This window comes from Capsicum annuum, chromosome 10 (assembly GCF_002878395.1).
Source record: "Capsicum annuum cultivar UCD-10X-F1 chromosome 10, UCD10Xv1.1, whole genome shotgun sequence".
Classification (NCBI taxonomy): Eukaryota; Viridiplantae; Streptophyta; class Magnoliopsida; order Solanales; family Solanaceae; genus Capsicum; species Capsicum annuum.
The window spans coordinates 20,002,021-20,025,714 of record NC_061120.1 but is presented as its reverse complement, the minus strand read 5'-3'; the positions used below and the strand labels follow the sequence as shown (position 1 = coordinate 20,025,714).

General features: G+C 34.1%; 1 protein-coding gene across 8 annotated transcripts in view; it reads right to left on the bottom strand.

Moving 5' to 3' along the window:
- Positions 1 to 16,532, bottom strand: part of LOC107845492 (CCR4-NOT transcription complex subunit 9) — a 33,032-nt gene extending 16,500 nt beyond the window's left edge. For 3 of the 8 annotated variants that reach the window (XR_001666866.2, XM_047398548.1, XM_047398547.1), the window contains exons 1-3: positions 16,161 to 16,532; positions 13,197 to 13,286; positions 12,843 to 12,885 (exon numbers count right to left, since the gene is read on the bottom strand). Coding sequence is in view for 4 of the 8 variants with exons in the window: in XM_047398548.1 (XP_047254504.1) it covers positions 12,843 to 12,885; positions 13,197 to 13,286; positions 16,161 to 16,238 (211 nt within the window). In the remaining 4 variants the exon portion in view is untranslated. Of the gene's footprint in view, positions 1 to 12,842; positions 12,886 to 13,196; positions 13,287 to 16,160 lie in introns of those variants that run through there. The other 5 variants (XR_007046149.1, XR_007046150.1, XM_047398552.1 and 2 more) reach the window with 4 other exon arrangements.
- Between the last annotated feature and the right edge of the window lie 7,162 nt (positions 16,533 to 23,694).

Below are 23,694 nucleotides of genomic sequence, written 5' to 3'. Positions count from 1 at the left end.
AAGATGGGAGTACTCTTAAGGATAAGGAATGTATTGTCCTTCTTGACAACCCGAGGGCAAAGGTGTCATTGATTCCTTGGGGTAATGATTCTAAATGTGCATCCTTGCTTGACACACTTTTGCTTAAACTTCATGAATCCTAACTTATGGATTCCAAGTTATCTATTTGTTTGAAGAAAAGAGAGTGTATGTGCTTAAATGCTTTGTCTTCACCCTTGCATGTCTTTACACTTGATTCTTTCCTATACTACCTTTTTGCCTATGATGACATCCATGCTAGTTTCAGGTTTGCATTAAGTAGAGGTATAGGTCTTGTTGGTTGGTCCACTTTTTTAAATGACAAATTTATGTGGGATTGGTGGACTTTGATACCAATAGTGGCACCACGTTTGATGAGGCAACTTGAAGAGGTAATGAAACAATTTTGCTTTGTGGTTCCTAAGACAAGGGTAGCCTTACTTTTTGGACTAGTGATACCATTATGACCTTTGTAGTTTCTTCATCTCTTGATACTTGTCATAGCCATTTTCTTTGTAACATTCTTACTAAAATTTTAATGACTAATACAAAGGATTCATAGTTATATCTCAAGTATGTACCACCTTGGAATGAAGATGTTATTTGTTGTACTAACCCTAACCCTTATGTCATGAGAAATTTATGCTTGTTTGTCCTTTCTTTAGCTTTGCAAGGCATGGATTCAAGGTCGAATCCTTTTCAAGAAGGGAAGGATAATACAAGCCAAATGACCATCTATGCTTTTGAAGATGTCATTGGATGCGAACGCATAAAGACTTAAGAATTGGTCACCTCGAGGACATAAGAACATGCATGGAGGACCCGTTTTGAGCATGACATAAGGCAAACCCGTGTGTGGAAGATTGTGGGGGGGCTTACATTTGATGCCAACCCAAGACTACAAGTGTTGAAGAATGACCCTATGGTTCTGGAGCATTGAAGAAGAACCCTTAATTAAGGGTGTTTTGGGGATCACACTTTGTTAGAAAGACACTTCATGGCCACCCCTTTCATTAAGGGTATTGTGGTCATTTCTGTTATGTAATAAGCTAGCCTCTATATAGTCTTCTATTAAGTCATTTTCTCTTTAGTTTTAGAAGGATAAATATGTGAAAGACGTCTTCTCTCTTTGAGAGTGTAACACCCTTAGTTTAGGATTTGGATAAGCCATTAGTGTAGGGCTTAGAAAAGCCAATATTGTTCTTTGCTTGAAAACAGTGGATCTTGAGGTGAGTTAATTACCTTGGCGGTCACCATAAGAACTTGGTACTTGTTAACTTTTTTCGTAGAGGTTTTAGAGTTTTGATAAACTCTTTAGTTGCTACCTAATGGGTTCTCTTTGTGTCAAGTTATCTATATTTTACTCTTTTTAAGTTTATGTTTGCTTCTCGTATCGTGTTGTTGTCTTGTTATTGATGGTAAAGACTTGTGATTGTGGGTTGTTTGCGGACTGTTTTGGTGTTATAGATACCATTTGGTATCAATAAGAGTTGAATACCAAAGTTAAGTTTCTTCCTACACCCTGGAAAGGTGTAGGACGTCTCTTCTAAATATGGGCAAGACATTGGACTCCATTGTTCTCACATGATTTTTGTCGGTTAAGAGAAACTCCATTAATTTAGAAAGATTCAATATTTGTTCAAGCTACTTATTATTTATGATTATTGTATTAAAGATGTTTTCTATGAAATTTTAATTAGTAGTTTTTGGGCATATACTCATGAGTTTTATTATTTAATTCTTTTTATACTTTTTAATAATTCATTTATTGCACTACTTTAGTCTTGTAAATTTAGCAAAGGAAGAGTTTGTAAGTATTTTGTTTCACATCTCCCGTGTCATGAAATGTCTCATATTTAAAATTCCAAAGTAATGTAAGTTTCAGTTTTTATTTCCGGTTTTACATATCAATACATTCACAGTATTGATACTCTTTTTGTGTTATATCGTTTTGTTATGTAGATTCCAGTATACAGACTCAGGACCATAACCCGACCTTTCATTAGACCTCCTCATATCATCTAGTAGTGAGTCCTCTTTGCATCCAGAGGACTTGGTGATGATTTTTTAGATTTTCAGCTTGATAGATAGTTTCAGTTTTAGTTGTTAGTTCAAATAAAGATAGCTCAGGGACATGTCCCAATAATTTTTTTAATTCATGAGTTATAAAGGCTTTATTAGACATAAGGAAGTTGGATGTATTGTTGTCTTGCAAAATGGATATTGGATGTATTGTTATCTTTCAAAATGGATATTGAGTATTTAAAGTTTAACATGATCTTATTTCTAGTTTAGCCAATAGCTTTATTTCTAGCTTTCGAATAATTTCAGAGTTGATTTTATAAATAGTTGGCTAGGCTAAGAGTTCGCTTGCGATCACTTGTGATTTCAGGTGCCATGTTATGTCAAGGATGTAGGTTTGGGGCATGACATGATCGATATTCACATAATTATACACTCTGACTACTTTTTCCTAAAATATTGGTTGAACATGATTATTGACCATGATACGCTATAATAGTGAGTCTCCTTTATAAAGGACTTTTTTCTTACTTGTTGATCATAAAAATTACTAGTGTCGATATACTTGGATTTTTTTGCCTTTTCTTTATATTGATATTACTATGAATATTGTGTTGGAATACCCTGTAAGGATGAAGTGGTGTATTTTACAAATTGTTGAGTGATAGAGAACCTTTGGATGTTGGAATGATAGTTCACTCCATCACTTTGGATTAGGGTCAGTTATAAATGATTCTTGTTGAGTACACGTGTTTCATACTCAATCTTTCTTTTTTTTTCCTTTATTATTATTTTCTGCACCCTGTGCAGGTATTGGATTAAATAGTAGTTCATAGCTTATGAATCTTCTATTTTCCACGGAGATCAAGGTAGTGGTTGATGGACCTAGGTATTGGAACGATTAGCAGTTTGTAGGTTTAAATTTTTCCGTTAGTATTGCAGAGATAAAGGTAGTGGGTGATGTTTCTCTAATCTTATCTGAATCTCTTCCATTTTATTTTGTGTTTTACTTGCATTTAAGATATTTCAGACTAATTGATATTATTTTATATTTCAGGCTTATACTAGTGTCAACAAAACCTGGATGTATCTGAAATTATTATTTCTTCTATAAATATTTTTGGATTTTCTCCTTCTTCTTCTCCTTCCACTTCTAATTTACTTAATTATTGAGTTGGGTTGGGATAAACTTACCTGTATTGAAGGGTGTGACCGATGCTATCACATACTCTATTTTGGACCGTGACCATTTAAAACCCACAAAATTTAAATAAATATGGTAAATCGTTGAATTCAGACTCATAACATTAAAATTCTTGATACGTCTTTCAATATATATATATATATATACAAAAACATGGCATACAAAAAAAGGTGTGCATTCAACCATAATAGTTAGAAATTATCTAATTCATGAAGCAAATTAACATGATGTTTGGTATGCAATTTAAAAACCCGTATAATTAATATATTTATAAGCTATGAATGATGTAGCATATTACTTTTTTGCGAGTAGAAGTTAGACTAGCTAATACCCGCTTAACTAAAGAAGAATTAATAATAAATCCATGAATCTAATCAACTACTAAATGAACCTTAAGAGGATTTCAATCATCTTGTCTCATAAAAATTTTCTAAAGGGACCACAACAGTTAGGTTAGAGTGATAATTAATCCTTCTTCATTAACCAGAGAGTTCAAACCTGCTAGGAGCACTTTGCTCACAATGAAGGGCTTGACAATGCAAATTCAAATTTTGTCCAGCCCCAACGAGGGTACTAGATCCCAAATGGGAAACCAAAAGAAATTGCTAAATGGTCCAACAATATTATTAGTCTCCTAATAACAGATATTAATATTCATAATAATTCACATAATGCACATAAATAAATATGAACACAAAAATACATTGTGAAGTATGTGCTTTAAGCATTTTGTTGAAGATATGTCTCAAAAATAAAGTAGGAGTAGATAATTTTAGTATTTTTAAATTATTAGAATCCTGTGTGTCTTAGACTTAGGAATTAGTTATCCCTTTATTTTGAATAGAAATTAGATATCCCAATCTAAATTGAAGTATAGTTAGAAATTTAGCTATAAATATATGTTCTGAATTATTAATAAAATAATTTCCTTTGATAATACAATTGTAAAATATTTTTCTCTCCAACTCTTTCTCTGTTATTTCTCTAATTTCAAAGCTAAAAGAACAACAATTGGTATCAAAATCCATTTTGTTGAGGGGTCTATGAGAGAGAAGACCCCTAAAAATAACCCTGTGTAAAATTTAATATTGTTATGGTTTCCAGCAATTTCTCAATTACTTCACCCCCAATTTTTTCTTGTGAGAAATATTCAATTTGGTTTGTCGAGATAAGAACCTATTTGCAAGCATATGATCTCTGGGAAGTTGTAGAGGTTGGAGGAGAGGCAAATCCTTTGCCAAATAATCCAACTATGGTGCAAATTAAGAATCATAGAGAAGAGGTTTCAGGAAACTTTAAAACTCTCTCTTGCATACAATAAACACTTTCGGAAGTAATTTCACAAGAGTTATGGAGAGTGAGTATGCAAAGGCAGCTTGGGACAAGTTGAAAGAAGAATTTCACGTAAATGACAAGATCATGCAAATAAAAGTGATAAATCTAAGAAGGGAGTTTGAAATTCTCAGAATGAAGGATTCAGAAACTATTGAAGAATTCTCCAACAAGTTGATGAAGGTTGTAACCCAAATTAGACTTATGGGAGAAGAGCTTACTAATTCAAGAATCGTGGAAAAGGTTCTTGTGAGTTTGCTAGAAAGATTTGAAGCAAATATCTCCTCACTCGAAGATTTGAAGGATCTCACAAAACTGTCACCTTCAGAACTTCTACATGCTCTTCCATCTCAAGAGTAAAGAAGATCCCTGAGGCTATAAGAAGCTACTGAGACTGCTTTTCAAGCCAAGTTCAAAAGAAAGATACAGATGCAAAAGGAAGGTAAAATTCCAGAAACTTTTACTAAATCTAGTAGAAAAAATAAAGGCGATTCTTGCAATGGAGTCAAGAAGAAAGAAAACTTTTCTCCATGCAAGTATTGTGAAAAAACCAATCATAAAGAGGATGATTGTTGGTTTAAGGGGAAGAAACCACCTCTCCAGAGTAGATATTGCAATAAGCTTGGTCATATTGGAAGATTTTGCAGAGTGAAGAAGGAGAACAACCAACAAAATCAAAAAGCCAATGTTTCAAAAGTTAAAGAATAGGAGGAGTTTGTGTTTACGGTGATGGCAGCAACAAAATTGAATGATGAAAACACATGGTTTCTGGATAGTGATTGCACTCAACACATGACCAGCAAACAAGAATATTTTATGAAGTTGGAATCTACCATAGTGTCAAATTGGATGATAAAACCAATTTGTAGATTGTTGGTAAAGGAACGGTGGAAATTGAAGCTCCCAAAGGTACTAAATTTATTCAAGATGTTATGTTGGTACCTAATCTTGACCAAAATCTTTGAGTGTTGATCAAACGATAGAACAAGATTATATGTTACTATTCAAAGACAAAAAATGCATTGTTTTTGAATCAAGCTGCCAAGAAGTGATTACAGTTGAAATGATAAAAATAAGTTTTTCTTTGAAATGGAACTCAAATTTTGATCAAGTTTGTTGAAGTAGTAGATATGAGCAGAAATTGCATCTGGATTCACGGGAAGTTATTTTAATTGACATGCAAAGAGATGAAATGCTGGATGGCTTGCCCGATGTGCTCAAACTCTGATCTTTCATTTTAATCAGATGGATGGCCTGTCTAAAGATAGAGAACATATTGCTGTAGACAGCTTACAAATTGCATCACTGTTTACACTTTTAGTATTGGTTTATTTCAGTGGAAGTGACAGAAGTAATATTGTACAGTGCATAAGGAAAGAAGTCTCTGGTCAAACTATAGCAAACCTAGGAAATGATGACACTACCAGTATGGTCACAAAAGATAGTCTCAGCCACTTAGGAGAAAGATTTATACTATTTTTTGAAAACAAATATTGTCGAATCTTTGATTCCACTAATAATGAGATTTTACAAGTTGATATGAGAGGCAAAAGTTTCTTATTTAATCCAACAGAAGATGCACACAAGCCTTGCAAGACCAAAGATGAATTGATAGATTTATGCAAGAGGTCAAATTCAATCCGAGACAATTTCTAATCCAAGGAGGAGTGTTGAAGATATGTCTCAGAAATAAAGTACGAATAGATAATTGTAGTAGTTTTAAATTATTAGAATCCTATGTGGATTAGACTTAGGAGTTAGTTATCCCTTTATTATTTGAATAGGAATTAGTTATCCCAATTTAAATTGATGTATATTTAGAATTTTAGCTATCAATATATGTTTTGAGTTATTAATAAAATAATTTCCTTTGATAATACAATTGTAGTATATTTTTCTCTCCAACTCTTTCTCTGTTATTTCTCAAATTTCAAATGTCTTCGGTGAAATTAGAGAAATTAGAGGGTCAACTTGAAATATGTTGTCCCTTTAGCTAAGATCATTATCTCTCCTTGGCCATATTATCTTCGATGATGGCATTCAAGTTGACCCTCAAAAGATCGAATTCTGTTAGATATCAGGAGTTTCTTGAGTTTAGCTCGCTATTACAGACGGCTTCTTAAATGGTTTTATTCCATTGCATCCCCCATGTCTCGATTGACTCAGAAAAAATTTAAATTTTAGTAGTCAGATTTATATGAGAAGAGTTTTCAAGAGTTGATGACTCGACTCACTTCAGCCCCAGTCTTGACATTTCCAGATAGTTTAGAGAAATTCGTCGTTTACTATGATGCTTCTAGTGTTAGTCTTTGTTGTGTTTTGATACAGAGAGGTAAGGTTACAACCTACGATTTTAGACAGCTTAAACCTCATGAGAAGAATTATCCAACCCATGATCTTGAGTTAGCATCTGTTGTTTTTGCTTTGAAGATATGGAGACATTACCTTTATTGGGTCTATATGGATGTGTTCACTGACCATAAGAGTTTGCAGTATGTATTCTCAAAGAAAGATTTGAATTTTCATCAGTAAAGGTAGATGGAGTTGTTAAAAGAATACGACATAAGTATGTTGTATCATTTGGGTAAGGCCAATATAGTGAAAGATGCCCTTATTAGGTTATCTATAGGTAGTATTTCTCATGTTGAAGAAGATAGGAAGAAATTAGGCCGTGAGGTTCATCGACTTTCTAGATTAGGTGTCCGGTTGGTTGACTTAGTTAAAGGTAGTATATGGGTTCAGAATGGTTCAGAATCTTCCTTGGTTGCCAAAGTGAAAGAAAAGAAAGATAGAAGTCCCATTTTGGTTAAGTTGAAGGAGGCTATTAGGAATCAGAAAGTAGAGTATTTCTTCCAAGGGAGAGATGGTGCGTTATGTTGTCAGGGTAGGTTGTGTGTTCCATGTGTTGAGGGTTTGCGGCAGTGAATCATAGCAGGAGATCATGGTGTATGGTATTTCATTCATCCAGGAGCCACTAAGATATAGCATGATATGCAGGAAATCTATTGGTGGAGTGGTATAAAGAGAAACTCAGTCCCCGATATGTTGTCCCTGTAGAATCTTAAATCATTTGGAATGATGGCTTATGAGCTTGAGTTGCCTACAAATTCAGCATCAGTGCATCCAGTGTTTTATGTATCCATATTTTTATGTTGAAGAAGTGTATTGTGATTCAGCTATTGTTGTCCCATTAGAAAGCATGGATGTTCAGGATAACATTTCTTACGAAGAAGTCCCATTTGAGATTCTTGACCATTAGATTCATAGACTAAGGAACAAAGAAGTTCCCTTAGTTAAAGTTCTATGGTGAAATCAGTCTGTTGAGGGAGCTACTTGGGAAGTAGAACCAGACATACGAGCCTAGTACCCTCATCTTTTTTCTCCAAATTCAGACTCAGCTTAAGGTAATGATTTTTCTTAGATTGACCCTTTCTCTGTTTTAGCTAAATAACCATTCTCATGCCATTTCATGAATTCATGAAATCAGTTCAGTTCATGTATCATGCATCAGACTTAGTTAATTAATTATCTTCCAAATCATGCATGTTCTGTGCATAATTTCAGTTGTGGTAGTGTTCACAGTCTAAAAAGTCTCATTCGAGGAAGAATGTTCCCAAGATGGAGATATTTTGATATCCCGTATGTTTTTAGTCTCTAGATTACATACGACTCAGCCCACGAGTCGTAAGTCAGCATAAGAGTCATAAGTTGGACTCATACCCAAATCTGTGTAGCATGGAGAGAATTCTATTACAAGTACGACTTGACCCCTATGAGTTGTCAATAGGGGTATGAGTCGTATAAATACAGACATAAGGACGTCAGTATTGAACCCTTGAGGTTTTGTCTAGCATACGTGAGGGGGCATCTAGTCGTGTACAAAGATACGATTAGTATAGAAAGAAGTTGTATTAATAACAGTGTTGGTTCCCCAAGTTGTCCATTTATCCTATGAGTGACTTCACCAAATTGTATAATTACTTTTTAAGTTGTAAGTACGAATCGTATTCAGACCAATACATGTTCTTTGGATTCTACCAAGCTTACGAGTCAACAGTCCAGTCATACCCTAATATACGAGTCGTAAGGTCAACTCGTACCGACTGGGAACGTGATTTTTTGCATATTTTTAGGAGCTTTTATGTCTTTCCCTACTCTCTTAAAAGCCAAAGCCGTGTCGTTTTGGCTTCACAAGAGGTAGTATAAAAGGTCCCAAGTCCCCAATTCACAAAATAAAACATCAATTCATCATAAATAAATCAAAAGGGTGGTTTCCCCCTACCCAAGTAATTAGGGTTTGGTAAAGAACAAGAACAACCTCACGAAATTTACCTTAAGGCTTCTAATTCAAGTATGTGTGATGTTCATCCATGGGCCCCTTTCACCCATGGAGTCCAGAATCCTTTTTTGGGTTTAAATTATGAGTTTTCATGATTAAGTTGAAATATCTCTATGAATTTCTTGTTAATTCAATTACAAGTTATGTTTATGAGTGTTTTCAAGTGGAATGAGCCATTACATATTTTGAATGTTGAAAACCTCATATTAAATCCCTAATTATGATTTTAGTCTTGTGATTATGTTATTCTCGCATGTTTTATCTATCCCCGAGCTTAAGTTCATGGCTCTCATATGTTTGATGAATTGCATAAGTTTTAGGTTTTGAACTATGATCCCCTATTATGGTTTTAAAGCTTTTATATGGCATTGTTTGTATTTTCATACAGTGCTGGTGGGTTGTGAACACCCGATAGTTACGTATTTTACATGAATTCAGCTTTTCAAGTACTCAGACAGTTAATCTATGAATCTTATCAGTATACTCAAACATTCATATTCATGATGAGTACTATAAGTTATGTAATAACATTCAATTGAGTTTAGTTTAGTTCAGTACCAGTGTCAGTTCAGTTGGGAGTAGGATTTAGGATCGAGTGAACCTAGGGATAAGGGATTACCCACCAGTTAGGATTGGGTCCTTAGTAGTAGTCCCTAAGTTCCAGAACTATTTAGCCAACATAGGATTATGAGTTATTACCTGCCAGTTTAGGACTGACACTCTCTTAGGGGTCACCCGCCAGTTTAGGACTGATTCTCTAGTCCTTCAGAACATCAGATTAGTGGATCCACGACACCAGAGTTAGTACCTGTGGCATGGTATTGACACCCTTTCAACTAGGGTTACAGGTTGGACTCCAATTAGCTCAGATTAGGGCATATCGTTTAGATGATGCCACCCACAACCTCAGTGCAGTATTTAATGTATCTTCAGTTCAGGTTTTCTTGACTAAGTGTACAGACTTTCAGATATTAAGTTTTACAGCTTTCAGCCTTTTAGATTTTAGATTATCTCAGCAATATAATAGATAAACACTTAGTCTTGCATTCTGAGATGTTACAATTTTCATGCATTCATGCTCAGTTTATCCATGTTGTTCAGTTAGTCCTTTATCAAATATGCACAGTACTCCATGTATTTCTGTCTATCCTCATCTCATATAGCAGTACATTCAAAGTAATGACCATATACTCTTCTTTGCGCTATGATGTCTTATATCATTTGTTTGGATGCTCAGTTTCTTGATCGTACTTAGACAACCTAGAATTACAGCAGCAACAGCAGTGGTGAGTCCTCGTCCTTCGAGGACATATTATCTCTTATTCAGTTATTTCAATATTTCATTATGTTTTGTTAGTTGGAGTTAGTTGGGGGCATGTCTCTTCAACTCCTCAGTTAGCTTAGAGGCTTTCATACGCTTCGACAGTCAGTTAGATAGTTAGTCAGCTTTATCAGTTTTATTAGCTGTTTTCAGATAAACCTTTTGGTTTTCAGTATCTTATCTGATGTTCCAGACTTATGATTTAGTCGTACTATTAGTATTTAGACTTGCAGTACTTTATTAGTTTATCTTCCATGCAGATGTTTTATTACTATTTTATTTATTGCTCACAGCAGGTACCAGCTCATGAGTTAGATTGTGGTCATTTTTGACCGTAAGCATCGTTGTCACGACTAGGGGGTAGCCTCAGGTCGTGACAACTACACTAATCTAACTCTAATGCTTCAAACTAACAGTTGTAATATTTTGCACCTCTTCCTCCACTTCCACGTGGGGTGGAGGTGGTGCATCCTTACTATTTTTATTCCATTACTTATATGTTTTGAGTATTGCATAAGTTCATGGTAAAATAAATATAATATTTTGAATATATCATAAATAAAAGAAAATTATTTCCAATAAATCCTTTATTATATAATAAGAATATTTTAAACATATTTAGATTTACTATCTCCGCTTAAAATATTAATAGACTACAAAAAGCTAATATAAAATAACATAAATATACTATAAGTTAAAGAATTTTGTCAATATCAAAAATATTTTAGAAGGGTAATAAATTATATTTCTACCAAATACAAATTTAAATTATAGATTCCACAGTATACTAGATATAATTAAAATTAATCAAACGAACCGCAAGAGAACCGAACTATCAGTCTTAGCAATTCATAAATACCTTGGAACAGTAATAGAAAAGCTCTAAACACCGAATATGTATGAAAATACAGAAAAAATAACTGTGAGGGTCATTACACCTGAAAAGTTTAGTGTCATCTACTTTCACCAAGAAAATTAAAAGGAATAAAGTATCGTAAGGTTTAGAACAACAATTTATTAAGGTTGGCTAAGAATACTAAAAAAAAGCATCTTTAGCTCCCGTAGTTATACTTAATCATGGTTTCCTTTTCCTAGTTGATCATTCCCCTTTGATGTGATCATGAAATAAATCTTTATACTAACAATCAAAGTGGAAAAAGAGACGCATGAATTACATTAGACACAGAGGCGAATCCAGGATTTGAGCTTGACGGGTGCACCTTTATATTTAAATATAATAATTGATAGTGCGAAAGTTCGACATATAGTTCTTTGAAAACTTAATATTATTAAATATCATTAATTTGGTTTAATATGACAAAAGAGTGTTATTCACCATACTTGAATTCGATGCATTTTTATATTTTCAACAATAATAGAGAGTTTTTGGAAAATAGAAAATCTGAGAGATTTGTTTGTTAAATGGTTGCTACGAGAAAATGTTGGATTTAAGCCTATTTTAAACTTTAAATTGCTAATTTTTAAATAGAAATTAAGTCAATGGTTAAAAAATAAAAGTAAAATAAACATTATATAGTATAAGATAGGGGGAATTTACCTTTTGAAATTGGAGGAGAGCTTGTATTTTGAGAATAAAATTAAAAATACATAAATAATGTGTCTGTCAATGTTGTCTAGGGGAGAGAGCAGCAATAATGCTGCAACAAATTGTACTTGGAAAAAGAAGCAATAAAACAATTGTAGTTGGGTGGGTATCGAACCCAAGTTCTCCACCCAAAAAGGCGATTTTATGCTACAAGTTCAACCACGGCACCAACACAATCAATTGTCTTTGAGGCTGCAAAACATATATTTAGTTAAATTCACTCGTATATATACAGATATACAACCTATATATACAGAGTTTTTCTCGAAGCTAGCGGGTGCACGTGCACCCCCTACTCTATACGTAGATCTGCCTCTGATTAGACATATTACCTTTGCTAGGACACCCATGGCACCTAAGCTTGTAAGCGTCAAATATTCAAAAGGTTTTGACTTGCTTGTTGTATTAAGAAAAGGGTATAAATGCAAAGGCATACGTGCGGCAAAGCAGAAAATAGTCATAAGGATTTATTCAAGAGAGAAACCAAGTATCACATCTATGATGGATCAAAATTACAATTATCATCATACAAAACTCTATCTTGATATCGAAACCATATTATGGTTATGAAGACCATCTCTTTGTTTTATTTTTCTAAGATGTACTTTTAAGTTTTTCAAGTTTACAAGGAATTTTACTTGAATAACATGGGGCTGGGGTAGGTATCTATGACTAAATATTCGTGTTGTTGCATCGGCCAACTCTTCAATCTAAGGCCACAAACATGTAATCTTTATTTCTTCCTCATTATGGACATTAGTGACTGCCAAGGAAGGAAGGTCTTTATTACTTGACAGATGTGAATTTGAGGAGAACAAAATCCAAGTAGTATAAATTATTTTTTCTTTAATAAATGGACCAGATAAATCCAATCATAATGTCTTCATATGTAAAACAAATTCCAATTCTCCTCCGAAGATTTATGAAATTGTATGCAAAGTGGTATTAATTTGATAATATTGGATCGAGAATTTTATATAAAGAGGAAGAGAAACATTACCATTTAGGAATGACATTCTGGTGCCAGGATGAGAGGCTACGTGCTGCAAAATAGAAAGCAATGAAAAACTATTTCAATAGGAAATGATACTTCCATGCTCCAAGAATGAAATAAAACTCAAAACTACACTTCCAGTTTGTTACATTCAGCCTCCACTTCTCTGGATACATATAACACAATCCCAAACATATCCAATTTTCTACACCTAATGCTAAACATTTAATTATAATAAAGAAATCATATAATGGAAATGCTAACAACTCATTACTTTAAAAATCACTCACAAGAATAAATAACAGAAAATATATCTATAATTACAGTGAAAAAGTCCCCAAGGAAAAGAAATTTATATACCTGAAGAAGTGCTAGTGCATTACGAACACTATTGGATTGTGCAGGAGTCAGGTTTGGTGGCGACAAAACATGGTAGATAGAAAGAATCTCCTGCAAATATGCACGTTAACATTTACAGACTTATCAAAACATTTTGTAACTTCCAGTCCAGAGACAGAGCTAGAATTTCAAGTAAGGGAGTTCAATATTCAAAGAAAACTAAGTCGAAGGGGGTTCAACACCTACTATAACTACATAAAAAATAATTTTAATCATGTATAAATAGTATATTTTTCCGTCAAAGGGGGTTCGGACGAACCCCTAAAGAGGGATGGCTCCGCCTCTGACTTCCACACTGTAAGTTCAAAACATAAGAAACAAAGAGTAGAAGTCCGGAATCTCGTCAGAAAATTTCTACGGTAGAAGATGTAAAATATGAATGAAATAGTTACGAGAATAGATGTGCAGAATCTTATCATGGTAGAAAGAGTTATTTTTGTTGGCGTTTGTCTTGACTTTCTTATCATAATTGAGTTTTCCTTTAGGTACCATAATTGGATTTCCTGTTAGGAAAAGGAAAACATATTCTTCATATTTGGCTAATCCTTATCCTTGTAGGAAAAGGTATAGAATCTATAAATAGAGTTTCCTTTCTTCTAATTTGGTAGCATCCACAATGTAGTCCTACGGGTTTGAGAGTTTCATTTGGGGGAGATTTTGTGAGACAAGTGTTGCAGTATCACTTGTGTGAACCTCTTTTTATTCTGAGTGAATTGTTTGATGTTATCTCTCTTGACAGTTTCTACTCTCTTTTATATAGTTGATTGCTCATCTTTTTTTGTGGATGTAGGTCGATTGACAGAATCACGATAAATTATTGTATCTTTTTTGTTGTATTTCTCACTTATCTTCTTATTCATGATCTTTCGAGGTTTGATTTGCTAGCTTCCGCATGTTACCTAATTACTTTGGTCCTAACAATGGTATCAGAGAAAGGTTAAAATCGGGTGTTCATATTGAGGGATTCAGTTCTAGTCACAGCCTATTAGACGATAATGAAGTTTTGGTTCGAGAATTTTTATTAGAGTGTTACTCTGTGTAGAGACAAAATTCAATGGAGGGAATTTTGGAGATGGAGATTGAACTTGTTGAAGACTATGTGAAAAAGGTGGAGCAAATTTATTTTATTAGAAATTCTGGCCAAAGGGGATAATTGTTGGTGTTTGTCCTGACTTTCTTACCATATTGAGTTTTTCTTTACGTTGTGTAATTGGGTTTCCTGTTAGGAAAAGGAAAACAAATTCTCCATATTTGGCTAATTTTTATTCATGTAGGAAAAGGTATAGACTCTATAAATAGAGGCTCTTTTCTTCTAATTTGGTAGCATCCACAATGTAGTCCTAGGGGTTTGAGAGTTTCATTTGGGGGAAGACTTTGTGAGAAGCAAGTGTTGCAGTATCACTTGTGTGAACCTCTTTTTATTCTGAGTGAATTGTGTGAGGTTGTCTCTCTTGACAGTTTGTACTCTCTTTTATATATTGGATTACTCATCTCCTTTTGAGGATGTAGGTCGATTGATCGAACCACGTAAAATTATTGTGTCTCTTTTGATGTACTTCTCATTTATCTTACTATTCATGGTCTTCCGAGGTTTGCTTTACTAGCTTCCACATGACACCTAATAATTTCGGTCCTAAGAATTTTAACTGAACCAATAATGCTAGTTCTAATAATTTGGATGCACATCGGGGCTCTATTTGAAACAAACCCTGTATATTCATTTCCAATTTCTACACATTTTATTCCACCTTTTTCCTATGATTAAAGAAATCCAACATATACTATGAAAATGACAACATATACTATGAGAATGACACACGTCGTCTAGTTCCCATTATTGGAAAATCAGCCTTGCTATGAGCTGAGTACAAATTACAATAAGGGATGCACCCCATGGGACAATGTGGATCTAACTTGTTACTTTAGCATTCATGTGCATCCGAGAGATGAGATAAAGTCTAAATTATACTAAAACACTTCTCCAAATACCTGTAAGAGTAGAACGATAGTGCCAAATGAGTTCCATAACAAAGGGACCAAATTATAGAGATGTTCAAACTTCTAGAAAAGAGAAATGAACGAAATATCTTTTTAGGTAAAAGCCAATGATTTAGTGTTCTACATATAAACATATATGAGCATAATGCTGAAGAGAGTTGAGCAGCAAGCGCACGCAAGGGGTGCGGGTGCAGGACGAACGGCTTGTGCTTGCTTTTCGCAACCCTAATCTTCGTGAAAAGGCTCTTCTAGAACCTCCCATGGTTTACTCTTACTACTTCAACAGTTTACTTTCATGTTTCGTTCGAACTGTGATATAATTTTATTCTCTCTCTATACTACTCGGGCATGATTTTTATCTAAAGATATTGAAGGTAACCTCTCAGTCTCTTTTTTCTTCTACTCTCACCTAGCATATAAGAGGTACATTCAGCAACCGAAAACATCGATCTTATTTCCATCTCAATATTCTGTGAATTGAGTTACAATTTATATCTGATATGATAATCATCTAATAGTTACCAAAGCCTAGTATCTCAATCCTCCTACTATATTCTAAAACTTTACCCCTAAAATGTAGAAGAAACCCTAAATCCTACACTCTTAATTCGACATAACTTTACCATAACAGAATTATACAAAATTATCCCCGATTAGTCAATAGAAAGAATATACAACAGTATAATGAAACATGAAAGCAAACCATTGAACATCTTTGTTTTCCTACTACTCTCAACAAGAATCCAAACTTTTCATCTTAATTTTTGGATAACCCAACTACATAAACACCCTAAGGAATACACTCTTTTGGAATTTCATAATTGAATTAAACCAAATCTTGCCTGATAAGTTGATATAAACAATTAAAATGATATAACAGTAAAACCACATAACCAAAGTAAACCTCAAACAGTGACAAAAATAAACCTTTGAAAGCTCTAGAAGAGCATTTTCACGAAGATCAGGATTGCTTAGATCAAGCAAAAGTTGTTCAGCCAATTTCATATTCTGATCCTGATTAGCAAAAGTTTCTTCAACAGAAGACGACGATCTCCGTTTGCTCCTCCTCCACCAAATCCACCGAAGCCTCCACCGAGACCTTTGTCGCTGATATCAAGTTAAAAAGATTGAGGTGAATTTGCCATTCTCCTTTTTTTTTCTTTACTTTACTTTTTGTTTTTTTAACTCTCTTTTGCCTTTCTCTTTACTTCAACCAAGAAGACAAAATTTAACCTTTGATTTATAGTTAAAACCTAGCACCATAAACGTGACACTCATATGAAACTTGATAAATTTCTTATTCCATATATATATTTTTATGTGGCAAAGATAGGCATTTTACTACTACCTTTGTCTTTCTTAATGTGACATTATTTTCGGATTAGTCCATCCGAAAAAGACATCACCTTTGTATAACTAGCAACAATTATCATTAAAACTTTTCTTTACCGTTAATGAACTAATTTATACAGCAACAACAACAAAAACATACCCAGTGTATTCCCCACCTAGTGGGATCTAGGGAGGATAGAGTGTACGCAGTCCATACCACTACCTCATGTGAAATAGAGAAGTTGTTTCTGATAGACCCCCGACTTAGAATCAATAACAATATAAAAAACAAAATACATAAATGCATATAATCTTGTACAGTATACAAAATAAACTAACAATGCTAGCCACAAGATAATACTAAAACTATAAATCTGAAACCATAGACAACACTCAACACCTACGAACCAAAAACTTTAGACACAAATACAGAACACTCCCCTGCTATTACCGACACCCTCCAACCCCCTAACCCTCTACCCTAATCTGCATCCTCCACACCTTCCTATCAAAGGTCATGTCCTTCGTAATTTATAACTACTCCATATCGTGCCTAATCACCTCCCTTCAATATTTCTTCGTCCTACCCCTCCCCCGCCTAAAATCATCCATAGCCAGTGTCTTACACCTCCGCACTGGCATATCAACATCCCTCCTCATCATGTTCCCGAACTAACGTAACCTCACTTCTCTCATTTTGTCCTCCACCGAAGCTACTCCCACCTTTTCTGGAATAATCTCATTTCTCACCCTATCCTTCCAGGTCTGACCACACATCCACCGTAACATCCTCATCTCCGCCACCATTAACTTTTGGATGTAGGATTTCTTAACTAGCCAACACTCCGCTCTATAAAACATAGCCAGTCGGACTTCCACTCTGTAGAACTTACCTTTAAACTTCGAGGGCACCTTCTTATCTCATAAAACTCTCGAAGAAAGCCTCTATTTTGACCACCCTACCCCAATACAATGCGTGACATCATGGTCAATCTCACTATCGCCCTGGATCATAGGCCCCAGATACTTGAAACTCCTCCTTTTCTGAATGGCCTGAGATTCCAGCCTCACAACCACGTCAGTCTCCTACAACACATCACTAAACTTACACTCCAAGTTCTCCATTTTGGTCCTGCTCAACCGAAATTCTTTAGACCTAAGGGTGTGTCTTCAAATCTCCAACTTATCATTAACTCCTTCCTGAGTCTTGTCAATCAATACCACATCATCTATAAATAATATACACCAAGGCGCCCCTTCCTGAATATATCGCATCAACACATACATCACCAAGACAAATAAAAAGGGCTAAGAGTCGATTCCTGGTGCAACCCTATCAAAATTAAAAAGTTCTCTGAATCTCCACTTACCGTCCTTACACGAGTCTTTGAGCCATCTAACATGTCCTGAATCGACCTAATGTACGCCGCAGGCACCCTTCTAGCCTCCAAATACCTCCACAAAATCTCCCTAGTCACTCTGTCATCTACCTTCTCGAGATCAATAAACACCATATATAGGTTCTTTTTCCTCTCTCGAAATTGCTCCACTAATCTCCTCATAAGGTGAATGGCCTCAGTAGTCAAGCGAACTGGCATAAACCTGAGTTGATTCTCAGAGTTAGTCACAATCTTTCTCAGTCTTAACTCTACCACCCATTCCCAAACCTTCATAGTATGGCTAAACAACTTAATACCTATATAGTTATTGCAACTCTTGATATCTTTCTTGTTATTATATAAAGTAATCATCGTACTCCACCTCCACGGTTTATGCATCTTTTCTGCCTTAAAATGATGTTTAAAAACCTTGTCAACCACTCGAAACCCGCCCCACCAGTGCTCTTCCAAAAATCCACTGAAATCTCGCCTGGCCCCATCGCCCTACCCCGACGCTTCCCACGAGTAGCCCCCTTGACCTCTTCAACCTTAATATGCCAATAATGACCATAATCACAACACTACTCAGACTCCTCCAATTCCCCCAACACAAAATATTTGTCCCCCTCGTCATTCAAGAGTGTATGAAAATAGCACTATCACCTCTTTCTTATAAGGGCATCCTCAACCAACACTGTACCACCCTCTTTATTGATGCACTTCACTTGGTCTAGATCACGATCCCTCCACTCCCTAGCCTTAGAAAGCCTATACAACTTCTTATCCCCTTATTTATTCTCTAAAGCCGCATACACGCTCTCAAAAGTTGTTGTTTTAGCTGCCGTAACCACTAGCTTAGTCTCTCGTCTAGCTACCTTATACTCCTCCTTATTTCTCTGTCTCTCCTCATCATCCTTGATCTCAATCCACTTAGCATAATCCACCTTGTTAGACTCCACCTTCCTCTTAAATTCTTCATTCCACCACCAATCCCCTTGACACTTACCAGATCGACCTCTCAAGACCCCCAACACCTCTCTAACAGTCTCCCTAATGCAACTAGTAGTCGTCTCTCACATACTATCCACATTCCCTCTACTCTCCCAAGCCCTCTTCCTCTTTAACTTCTCCCCCATCTCCAAAGCACTAGACAACGTGACACACAAAATATTTTTTCTCAAAACATAGTATCAAGTCAATGGGTGACACGTAAAATGATACAGAGGGAGTAATATTTATATTTATGATTATACTAGATTTGGTGTTGTGTTGCATATATTTATTGCATCAAATTTTTGACAACGGAAAATGTTCATAATCAATGAAGGTGATCATAATAAAATTTTCAAGTAACCCTTGATGTAATTGAAGGCATAAAAAGGAAAAATTTCATATAATTGTGCTGAACAATATCTCATTTTTTGGAATTGATTTTATGCTCAATCTTTTTTGGGATAAAACCTAATTAAAATGATAGTTTTTGTCTTATTTTTCTATTAATCATGAGTAAATTTGATCATCAATCTATTCCAAAAAATTAAACTTTTTATAATGATACTCATGAATAATTAATAAAGGTTATCATAATAAATATTAAAAGAAATTTTTTGATCCCTCTATTACCCGAACAAGGGGCCTGTTAGATATTTAATATACTTATGTTAAACCCATTTGTCAAGAAGTTTTGACTGTGCAAAAAGTCGCCATGTTTTTCTCCATCTGTTACAGGCTAAAGAGGCACAACTTACTAGACGTAGTCACTACGATAAAGCCAACATAATCAATATTAAACGCGACTGTACCACCATTTCGAAACCAAGTCAATAAACTATTGAAAAATTCCTATATATTTTGGTTGGTTCTTTGGTTTGGTATTCCGACTATGGCTTAATCCGATATTTGAAAGCTAGTCTGGAAGGTGCCGCGGCTTACCCCACCTGACAAGATCCTGCTTTTATGGTATCAGAGCCTAGGAACTTTCATAGTAATTATGTAATAGATCTGAAATCTATGGCATAGGTATGAAGTTTCAATAAAATGGATATGAAAGAAGTTAGAACAAAAAGTACTAAACTTGAAGAGGTAGATTTACCTCAAAATATGGATTTATTAGATAAATAGATTATTCCAAAAGTAGATATAAAAATCATTTATGAATATGGCTTTCTTGATAAATTTAAATATAAGCAGATAATAAAAATCACTGAACAATCTATTGCTTTGAATGCTGACGAACAAACCATAAAATTACTGAATAAAAAAGATATTGATACTTTTAAAAATCAGTATAATTTTATGCACATTGGTTTAGTGCAAATTTCTTTTAAACCTTTAACCTTGAAAGGCCTTCTAGAAAAATTTCTAGCTGCACTCGTGATGCTAGAAATTTAAATTTTTGACAGTCTCTGATGGGATATATTGAATCTACTCTTGCTTATGACCCTATATATTTTAACACTCAGCCAAATTTGCAATTATCTTTGATTGATATAAATATTCTTGATGCTTTGACTTTAAATGTAAAAACTCATTATTATAATTATGCGCCTGGATCTAAACTAATCTGTTTATCGTATAGCATTTATTATCGTTTTTTAGCTACAATGAATCCTCGATGTAAATTGATTGATGATGCTTCTTATTATACTATGCTTACTGAAAATAATTTTGCAAAATCCAAGGTCACTACCAGGAGACATATAAGATGGGATGAGATTAATTTTCCAAAAGCATGGATTTTAAACTCAGTCATTTCTCTAAAACAACTTGCGGAAGATATGATAAACTCAGAGTTAAGTCATGTTACTCAAAATATGGACGGAAGAATTTGCCTTCAATTTGATGATAATTCTACCATTTATAATCGAAACTCTTTTTCTATGCCAAGAATGTTGCCTGCCATGCATCATATCTCTCCAGTTGAACTATTTTATGGTCCAGCTAGAAACCGTGTTGCATCATTACATACTCTAAGTTCTGCAGATTTGTATACTCCTCTTAGAAGTATTGAAAAGATTAAAATCAATCCTAAAACAAATATAGTTTAAGATAGTGATAATGTCCCAGATAGGGATAACCCCACTCCCTCTGAAATAGAGTTTGATATTAATTCTTGTTAAATTATGATTCCTCACCTAATTGATTTTAGTCCTTGTTCACAGGCAAGAAATTATATTAAAAAGGAATTTTTGGTGAAAAATGGAAAATGTTTAGGACATGGTTTTTTTAAACTTATAGTCCTAATGAAATGAAAAATGCTTCTGAAGAATTCTATGAAATGTGTGCATTAAATAATCAAATCATTTGTTTTGTGACATGGTTTATATCTGTATACCTGCCTTTATATTTAAAAATTATTAAAAGATCTTACCAAAATTCAAATGATACTATTACTTAGGCTATTTACCCTCCTCAATCATCTTTTATATTACCAAATAATACTAGTATAACTTTTTCTGCTTTTCAAAAACTCGTTGATGATGAAGTTGGAAAAATCACTATTTCTGAAATAAATTGTTTAATTGCTCAAAATAATTATTTGAGTATGTATGTGAAAGTTCTTGGAGAACATATTTTTTCTCTTGATAAAAAACACAATACTATGACAACTTTGATTAAGAAGCTAAGCGATAGTCAAAGGTCATCTGATATTGCTTCCACATCGGAAAGCAAAACAGAAGATTTGACAGCCAAGCCTCATATTCAAAGACCTCCTGATATTCAAGGATTTGGAAAACCCTCCGAATTAGAACAACTTAAACAATTACTTGAAAAGAAATTTTCTAGTTTAAACATAAAACCCATTGATCTATCAAATGCTTTTGTTGATAACCTTGCGTCTACATCAATTATGAATATAGGTGCAGAAATCCACTCAGAGTTAAATAAACTCAAAGGTTTGGTATGAAAACAATCGGGGAAAAATATATTGATTTTCCCTATATGCAAACTGCTTATTATCCAAGATCAACTCCTCAAGATATTCTGATAGAGAAAAGAGGTTGGTCCTTGACAAATACGTTATATAGTGGAGATCATATTTATGAATGGAATTTAGATGGATTATCCGAAAGACAATTATCTATTCTAGTTCATCGTATGTTAATATATTGTACTATTGCCAAAGTCACTAGCCCAAAAGATAGTGAAGGAAATCCTGTTCAAATAGATGCCACTATATTTAAAATGCTTGTTGCAGGTTTTACTGGCTAACTTTATGGCTGGTGGGACAACTTTCTTTCTAATGATGAAAGAAATAAAATTTTTAAGGCTAAGAATATACTGTCTGGCATTGACAACCTAGGTAGAAAACTACCAGAAGGTAGAGAAGATGTAGTCTATACCCTTATGCTTACCATTATTCAACAATTTAGGGGTAGATTTACCAACCAACATGGAAATACTCATACCCTCTTAAATGACCTTAGATGTAAACATTTAGTAGAATTCCGATGGTACAAGGATACTTTCATTAGTAGAGTTAGGGATCTACTCAAATCTAGGCTAGAACATTGGAAGGCTAGATTCATAGATGGGCTTCCACCTCTTTTTGCAGAAAGGGTTAAAAAATCTATTAAGGGATAATATGGTGCAATCCCTTGGATAGATTTTACTTACGGTTAGCTTATTGCATCCTGTACTCAAAAAGGTCTCAATCTTTGTAATGATTTGAAATCATCTAGACAAATTAAGCTGGATAGGCTTAAAGAAAAAACCCAATTAGGTGGTTTTTGTGGATAATTTGGTATGGAAAATCCTGCTTTTACTTCTAAGAGAAAGCGCCAAAGATATGTTGTTGTTAGAACTAGTTACCCTGATAAACCCTATAGGATAAAGAGAAAATCCAGACATAGATCCAAAGAAGAGCGTGAAGCTAGAAAATTCCATTGTAAGTCTACTAGAGTCTACTAGATTTACAAAAAAATAGGTCTAAGAGAGACTTATCAAAAATCAAGTGTTACAGTTGTGGTCAATTTGGTCATATTTCTCTAAATTGTAAACTTTAAAAAATCAAGTCCTTGGGACTTTCTGATGAGATTCATGACAAGGTTTATGGGTTATTATATACTTCAGGTTCTGAATCAGATTATGATTGCGAATCTGCTTCTGACACTGAGGTTGAATTATTTGATCTAACTGATAATGAAAATCATGCCAACGAAAAACCCTATTCTAATGTTTGCACTATTTGTAATAATAATGCTTGCGATTGTGATGATACTTTCTATAAATTTCAATCCTAGTTTGAAGATTTAGATTTAAATATTCAAACTATCACTACTGATAGTGCTTTAGAGTTATTAAAAGAAGTCACTGTTGAAAAACTGTGACAAAAAATTATTAATCTTACTTCTTCCCAAACTGGTACTTCAAAACCTGTTGATAATAAACATGTTAAGAAAAATACTGATTTTATTATTGATACTATGCCTTACTCTCTAACTGAAGTTAATAGACGTTTTGCCATTAGTCAAACACCTGGTAAAGACACGTCTTTCAATGACTTGAAAATAGAAGTTGAAAATTTTAAAAAGGAAATGTTTATTTGAAACAAAATCAAATGATTTCAGATCATAGAATTTCAAAGATTGAAAAGGACATTTCTCAAAATGATATTTTCTCCAGTTCCAAAGGGAAAGAAAAAATAGTGAAAAATTCTAAAAATGATATTATTTCTAATCTTGATGTTGCTAATGATTATCTTTTGGGTATGATGCAAATAGTTATGACCCATAAATGGTATATAAACT